We start from the raw sequence: 8,253 nt of genomic DNA on the forward strand, positions 1-8,253 counted from the left end.
GGGTGAGCTGGTTCTTGCCCGCGGGGGGGTGGGAGCCGTGGAGGGACTTTGGGAGGCAGGAGCCTGCCCGTATTCCCTTCGAGTGCCTGTGGCTGAGGGGGGACCGCGTCCCCTACTGCCCCCGGCCTGCATTTCTGTGGTGCATTTAGCCCTGTGCATCAAGGGGAAAATGTTCCTTGGGAGGAAGGTAAATAAGTGCAGGTTGATAGATGTTGAATAAAGTTTGTGTGCTAATTTTGCAATTAAAAAGGAAACATATACTGTTTAAATAATTATATTGGCATTTTTGTCACCTTCTGTTTTGCTTACGGAAAGCATACTTCTGTTGTACTTGAGCAGGCCTAAGACAGCAGAGTTCTTCACGAGTTCTTTATGGGCTTGGAAGGAGTTTAAATATGGGTGATGGATGCAGCTCATATCACTTTCACGTCGGGTCTGGGGTTATATCACCGTTTCCCCCCTGTGGGGGTGAAGGTTACACGGGGTGGTGTCGCCCCGCGGGGTTTCACGTTCTGGGGGCCCGGCCACGCCATGGGCCCCGGGGCTGTCGGGTCGCAGCATGCCTCCATCCCCCGGGTGGGCACAGCCTGTGCGAGGAGTATTTAGCTTCACTAGCTGTCTGTTGTAGTGCAGCATAAACTATTGATGTTAATATACGCGGTGATTTCCTGGCAAACAGGAAAAATTCATTACATCGGTTCTTTCGTGCTAGAGGTAGTGCTTTAAAAAAAAAAAATGATAAAAAGCTAAATGGCAGTATAAATGGTCCCATTTGATTTTATCTCACTCTAGTACACTTACCAAGCACCAACCTCTTCACCAAACACCAACCTGAATACTGTTCTGTAGGTTCATAGGCTTCAACCTATGTTAAAATACTCTTTAGTCAGCCATTGGAGATGCTAAGTGATGTGCGTGTTCCTTAAATTAAAAGACTGACTTGTGTAAGTAACAAGGTCATATGTGGTGGTTGTGAAGTTTGGCAGACACGAATGATGTTCATAGCTGGAATACCAAATGTACTGCTTGGCAGAGGAACTGACAAGCAACCAACTAGTTGAATGTTCTTTAGTTTCATAAGAATGAGTAAAATAAACTGCCAAAGAAATAGCAAACCAGTTAGGGTATGTACAGTACTGATCATGCAGAGATTCCTAAATTAGCTCTAAACATGCTGGTTTTAGGGCCAGCAACAGTCTAGTTGTGCATCCTTTGCCTAAGGGAGAAAAGGGCTCTGTCAAGTTCATAATGAGTTGAGGACTAGTTTGGCTCTTGGCACTCATTTTTGTGTATAGATGCATAATCTGAGCGGGAAAATAGTGTTTCATGGATTAATTCAATCAATCTATTGTCAAAGTGATCATTGTTGTTAATTGGTGTTATTTGTTGAAACCTGCTACATTGACGTGAATCATGAAAACATCAACTAGTCCTTAATTATTTTGTGTAGCTGATTTCAGAGTGCTTGCTTCTGCAGCAGTGCAGTAAGACTTACTGTTCAGCTTCTTATTTTTGTTTAGCAAATACAACACCCCACAGCCTCCTTGATAGCAAAAGTAGCAACAGCACAAGATGACATCACTGGAGATGGTACCACTTCAAATGTCTTGATCATTGGAGAACTCCTAAAGCAGGCAGATCTCTATATTTCTGAGGTACGCATGCAGTATTTCTTTTGTAGGTGGACAAGTTAAAAGCTTCATCTGAGACCATTCAACTTGTTTTGTGTTTAATGCTTGATACTCATAAGTCAAACATGAAAATCAATATGTATTTCTGCTTAAAATGAATGCATCACAGAACTTGTAAAATGGGGAGAAGCTGGAGAGGAGGACTTAAGACTTGTTCAAATCAAAACCACTCATTGTGGATACTGTAGCTTTTAATAAGGTTTTGTCTGATACCTGCTGTTACTTTTGTCTGTTTTGTGTGAGTTAAACCAGTTCTTTTACTTGTATGTTAACAAGGAGATCCTCCCTGATACTGGGTATTTTGGATATTACAAGTTACAGAACAGGCATTCATATTGCACAGTGAACACCCAAGTGTGCTTTGTAGTTCTCTTGGTTTCAATTCTGTGCTAGAATAATCTGTACTTTTCCTCTGCATTGGAAGGATTTGCATTCCTTTTATATGTATTCAGAAGGACAGTACATTTTCTTGTCTTTGTAGGATGCATATTCCCTATGTTTTGACATTCCATGAAATGTTGAAACCACATGTTCTATTTGTGGAAAAAGTACCATTTTGTCTTCTATTGTCTAATGATTTCCCTTCTTTCCTTGCATTAGGGTTTGCACCCTAGAATAGTAGCAGAAGGATTTGAGATTGCAAAGGAAAAAGCACTTGAAGTTTTGGAGCAGGTCAAAGTAACCAAGGAAATGGACAGGGAGACCCTTATAGATGTTGCCAGAACATCCCTCCGTACTAAAGTTCACACCGAGCTTGCTGACATCCTAACAGAGGTAAGTGTACATGTCTCTTCTGCCTCTTTTTGTGTGAAGAGGTCCAAGTTTTAGTGTGTTGTGATTATTATTTGAGTGAAGGGTGGATGCAAAGGTGTGAACTTGCACTTGGAAGACTAATGGTTGTTTTGGGGCTTTTGTTCCCCTCCCCTCTATTCCAGGCTGTAGTAGATTCTGTTTTGACCGTCAGAAAACCAGATGAGCCTATTGACCTCCACATGGTAGAGATTATGGAGATGAAGCACAAATCAGGAACTGACACAACGTAAGTAATGAGTATCCTTGAGCTTCAGTTTAATGGTGCCCTGACGTTTGAGTAGTCGGTGCGTTTTTGTTTTCTTTTTAGAAGAACTTGGGTGTCCTAAAGCTACCACTGGAGAGGTTATTAGGGAAGGGGTGAAAGAAAGGCAGAAATACAGATTTCAGCCATAAATTACATAAACAGCAGAAGTTCCCCAGTCACTGAACTTGATTCCCTGACTTCAAAAAGAGATTTTTGAATAGCAAAGAGTAACACTGGCTTAGGCTTTTACATAACAATGTTGAATAAATACTTTTTTTCTTAGTAATAGTGTTGTGGCTCAATTATGCTTTAGGCTTGTATCTGTTCATTACAAGTACAAAATAGCATTCTATAAATGGAAACTGGATTGTAGTCATCTAGTTGGATATTCCATAGGCTTTATATTTACCTTAGTGGCATGGACGAATTCTGCACTAGCTTTCCTCAGTAGCTAATGCAGTCAGACACTATGCCAGAGTAAATTCCTTTTTCACACTCTGATTGGTATGCTTTTTATGTGAGAATGGGCATGCCCTTGGAAGTGGGATACATGATCATTGTTTACTCCCAACACAAGTGCGCAGGCAGTTCGTGTTTGGCCAGTTGCACTGTCAATTCTCTGACTAGTCTGCACTTCCACAAAGTGCGTATCTTCTGTGTGTGTAAGTTGACACACAAAATGCTTTTTAATCTTTCAGGCTGATTAGGGGGCTGGTTTTGGATCATGGTGCTCGTCATCCTGACATGAAGAAAAGAGTGGAAGATGCTTATGTTCTTACTTGCAATGTATCTCTAGAATATGAGAAAACGTAAGTACAGCAATAAGGTGAGGAGCAGAAAATGTTCCTGTCTTAGAAAACTTTTATTTAAAGTGTGCTTAAATAAGAACTGAAAGGACTACATAGACTCTCCTAGAGCGAGGCAGGTAGTGTAGAAGGTGGAACGGAAGAGGTGATGCTCCTTCTGCAGTCCTTTTTTGGAAAAGGGAAGCTGGTGGCTGAGAAAATGTCTTTGAGAGGCAGAGCTTCATAGTGGTTTTTATTTTGTTGTTTCATTGAAGAAAGACTGGAAGTCCTTCCTTTCTTGGGCATAATTCTATATTCTAGAGCGAAAATCTAAATATACTTTGGAGTTCATTCAGTTTCAAATGGAAAAGCTCTGAACTAAAGAGCAGGAACAGCTACATGTCGCATGCTGGTTTGGGGTGGGGGGGGTGTTCTTGTTTGTTCTGTGGTTTTGGGGGGGTTCTTGTTTGTTTTGTGGTTTGGGGGGGGTTGGGCGTTTTGGGTTGGTTTTTGGTTTTTTTTTAAGAATGTAGCTGAAAGGATTGACTCCTTATGCTTAAGTTCCTTTCTACAGCACAGAGGATAGTTGTCTTACTGCTTTGTTTTGTTTTCTTTTTTTCTCCTTCAGAGAGGTGAGCTCTGGATTCTTCTATAAAAGTGCTGAAGAGAGAGAGAAGCTAGTGAAAGCAGAAAGAAAGTTCATTGAAGACAGAGTGAACAAAATCATAGACTTGAAAAGAAGAGTCTGTGGCGATTCAGATAAAGGATTTATTGTGATCAACCAGAAGGTGAGATGAAGGGTATAACTAATGAGAAAAATTAATTTGAAATGCTGGCTTTCTTGGCAAGCTGTGTGCTGTCTGACTCACTTTGTAGAGGTCTTCAGACAGAAAGAATTAAATTTAGGCTGATGAACTTCTGAATATGTGCATACAGTTCCTACTTGAGATCTTTGAGCCCTGAGGAAGAACTTACTCATTGGTGTCAGACTGAGAGAAGATGTTTTTAGCTTTTTCTTTATCCTGATGGTCACTTTCTTTGTTTCTAGGGAATTGACCCGTTTTCCTTGGATGCACTAGCGAAAGAAGGAATAGTTGCTTTACGGAGAGCTAAAAGGAGGAACATGGAAAGGTCAGTTCCTGGGGAGAGAAGGGAACTTGCTTCTAAACTCAAGCAGCGAGTCAAGTCTGGCTTTAACCCACCTTCAAGGACTTGCACTAAAAAGTCTGCTTCAATCTGTTCAGCTCTTACTGGTGTAACTTGGGGTAGTTTGTTGGGGAGAGGAGGGAACTTGCTCTTCTAAACTCAAGCAGCGAGTCAAGTCTGGCTTTAACCCACCTTCAAGGACTTGCACTAAAAAGTCTGCTTCAATCTGTTCAGCTCTTACTGGTGTAACTTGGGGTAGTTTGTACAAACCATAGAAATGTCAGTTCAGCACATAGAGTGACATAGGAATTTGAGCTATCAATGTGCTTCAAATGTAGACACCTATAGAGGAGACCTAATTCTACAAGCTTATTTTTGTGAAGAGCTCTTTCATGAACAGAAGCAAAGTCTTCTGAGCTTAGGCAGTGTGGTGTTCTGCATGCTGAAATACTAGTGTTACGTTAGTGACTTCAGATTTTACTTAATATAAAGCAAGTGCTAAGCTGTATTTGTTCTCTCTCAGACTGACCCTTGCATGTGGCGGTACTGCCATGAACTCCGTGGAGGATCTCACTCCTGACTGCCTGGGACATGCAGGGCTTGTCTATGAGTACACACTGGTGAGTACGACAGCTTTCAGCTGAAGCCGGGTTAAATACGCCTCACTTGATGCCAGCTTTCCTCTTGTCTTGGTATGTGTGTGCATGGGTTTTTCTTGAGTGTTTTGAGCTACACCGGAACATGAATAAAGGCTGATGGCATTTCACATCACAGTGTGCACTTGTATGTGAACATCTACTTGGGTATTTGCTCTTCTCATAGTGTGTTTTCCTATTGTTACTTCCATATTATGCTTTTAGTATCTGCAAAAGTGAGAAAACAGAAATAAGGTTCTGCTGCTTCTCATCACTTCTTGAAGTGCTGTTAGTGCAAAATTGAATCTGAAAGTGTCTGTTCCATTCTTTTTTTTTATTACATGTATATGTTGGTTAAGCAAATGGATGACATGAATACATAACCCTGTTTTACAGGGTGAAGAGAAATACACCTTTATTGAGAAATGTGACAACCCCCGCTCTGTTACCCTGTTGATCAGGGGACCGAATAAGCATACGCTCACACAAATCAAGGATGCCGTAAGAGATGGTCTGCGTGCCGTTAAAAACGCTATTGAGGATGGTAAGTCTCCGCTCTGTTTAGTGATGTCAAGAATCTTCTGTCGAAACTCATCTCAAAATTAGTGCATTTTGTAGCTTCCTTGGTATCTGATGTAGTCGGACAGCAAGCCAAGTGTATTTCAATGTGAAGTGCTTTTAGTTACTGTTCTTACACCTTGTATTTTTCAAGTAGTTGATAACTGCATAAGTACTTACCTGATCAGATATAAGCTGTCTTTTTAAGGATGAGGGAGGAGATGAAACTACACTAAAAATGAACTGTTTAAATTGGAATAGGTGCTTATTGTGAGTCTCAATATCGAGTTTTCCCTTGCAGGATGTGTGGTTCCAGGAGCAGGTGCGCTAGAAGTGGCAGTAGCTAATGCTCTTGTTAAGCATAAACCTAATGTAAAAGGAAGAGCCCAGCTTGGAGTTCAAGCTTTTGCTGATGCTCTGCTCATCATCCCTAAGGTACAAAGAACTCCTGAATAAAGTGGCTTTAAAGCACGCTAAGACCCATCGCTTTTTCTGCTGGAGGTCTCTCTTAATTAACAATGTGAAATAATGTCTCTGTTCTCTCAAAGGTTCTCGCTCAGAACTCTGGTTACGATCCCCAGGAAACACTAGTGAAGGTTCAGACGGAGCATGCGGAATCGGGGCAGCTCACTGGAGTTGATCTGAACACTGGTAAGGACTTTCTAAAATAACGGGGTGATGCTCTAGTAAGAAACTGTCATGGCTCAGCTCCATGAAGAATAAAGTTGCCCTGAATGCAGAAGGCTATACCTTTTTTTATAAAAAGCTATGCAGAATGCCTGGGCAGGTGTCCTGTTGCTGCAGTCAGTCTTGGCATGCTGTAGTACTTAAATGCATTCTGTTTAAGTTTTTTGTGAAGGTAAAGCACACAGTAACAGTGTGGTGGATGTAGCAAGTAATGCCAGATGTTAGACAGCGGGAAGTCTTACTTGGAATTATGTGAACTGGTTATTTAAAGACTGTTTTACTTCTTTTGTAGGTGAGCCAATGGTAGCTGCAGCAGCTGGAATCTGGGATAATTATAATGTCAAAAAGCAACTGCTTCATTCATGGTAAATGTTACAGTATTTTCACTTTAAATAGCAATGTTTGATCGTTGAAATTGATAGAGTAATGTGGAATCGAGGGATCCCACGTGGAGGAAGCTGTCTTGAAAGGCAGAAATGAAGCTGAGTCGTCTTTGAACTATGTCAAAACAGCTATTCTAACAATATTTATTCAATATTTCTAGCACGGTGATCGCTAGCAACATTCTCTTGGTGGATGAAATTATGCGAGCTGGAATGTCCTCTCTCAAAGGCTGAGTTGGATCTGCTGTTGTCGACAGTGGTCAGCTCCGGGAGCGCCCCATGGAGTGTCTTTAAGAAATCCACCCGAAGCCGCTCTCTTCTTAGCCGTGGTGGATTTTCCCAGTGACGGAAGTTACTCTGCTGTAACGCGCAGCCCCTCTTTGGTAAACATGGCCACTCAAAATATTGCAAGTTACTCAAATATTTGGCTCTAAAAATCAGTTATTTATTTTTACTTTCACTGAAGTACACAACTGAAGTTGCTTTCCTTTTTACCCAATAAACTGTTAACGTTCTGTGCTTCATGTGTGTTGGTTATTTAAAACTTTACCTTCCTCGGGCTGAGGTCTTGAACGTTCTGCTTGCAGCCTTTGTGAGCAGTGGTGGGCTACAGCCCCCGATTTGCGGCTTCTGGCTCCCAGCTCTGTGTGCCGGACTTCGTTACTGGTTGTGACGCTTGCCTGCTCTCGGGCTCTGCTGCTGGAGCAGCGTGGGTTCAGACCCGTTCAGTCCATCATAAAGCTGGATTAAGCCCATCGCTTCATAGTTTCATACTTTACAAATAAAACTGAGTGAACTTGCTCCACGGTGGTTTCAAGTGTGCTGAAAGCCCTGTTGCGTGGTGGTGTCCTTGCCGTAGCACGCTGGTAGATTTTTAACGCTGTTCCTGCGCCATTCAAGTATTTATGGACGAGTGGGCGCCGTTGGGCCAGCCCCACCACGCAGAGGTGGCCGGTTACGGGCGAGGAACAGGCCCGGCAGTCTTCCATGGTTTTCTTAGGTTAACAGATGGGAGTCTCCTTCCCTTGTCACAGGCGGTTGGCTGAATGGCTACAAAAGCAACCTTTTAAAAAAAAAAAACAACACCCAAAAAACCCCTTTTCCCTGTGAAACCTGGCATGCCTCGAGGGCGGCGGTGGTTTGTGGTGGAAAAAAATTTCCCGTGGGGAGGCGAAACGCTTTTCCACCTTTACATGCAATTGCCGTGTTACGAAAGTATCCCTTTTCTTAAAAACCAAAGCATCTGCTCAGTAACCCTGAAACAGACGGGTGCCATCCCACGCGCGGAGGCGGGCCTGGCGTGGGGAAGGG

General features: G+C 42.4%; 1 protein-coding gene across 1 annotated transcript; it reads left to right on the forward strand.

Moving 5' to 3' along the window:
* Positions 1 to 1,520: 1,520 nt before the first annotated feature.
* Positions 1,521 to 7,461, forward strand: LOC104071696 (T-complex protein 1 subunit zeta; the record flags this gene model as incomplete). The annotated part of the gene is made up of 12 exons (XM_009575696.1): positions 1,521 to 1,655; positions 2,292 to 2,465; positions 2,627 to 2,730; positions 3,447 to 3,557; positions 4,162 to 4,321; positions 4,582 to 4,664; positions 5,203 to 5,299; positions 5,711 to 5,858; positions 6,174 to 6,307; positions 6,421 to 6,523; positions 6,852 to 6,924; positions 7,104 to 7,461. Coding segments are annotated over 12 exons (1,395 nt in total), but the record flags the coding sequence as incomplete, so codon positions are not given.
* Positions 7,462 to 8,253: the final 792 nt, after the last annotated feature.

This window comes from Fulmarus glacialis, unplaced genomic scaffold (genome assembly GCF_000690835.1).
Source record: "Fulmarus glacialis isolate BGI_N327 unplaced genomic scaffold, ASM69083v1 scaffold18704, whole genome shotgun sequence".
Taxonomy (NCBI): Eukaryota; Metazoa; Chordata; class Aves; order Procellariiformes; family Procellariidae; genus Fulmarus; species Fulmarus glacialis.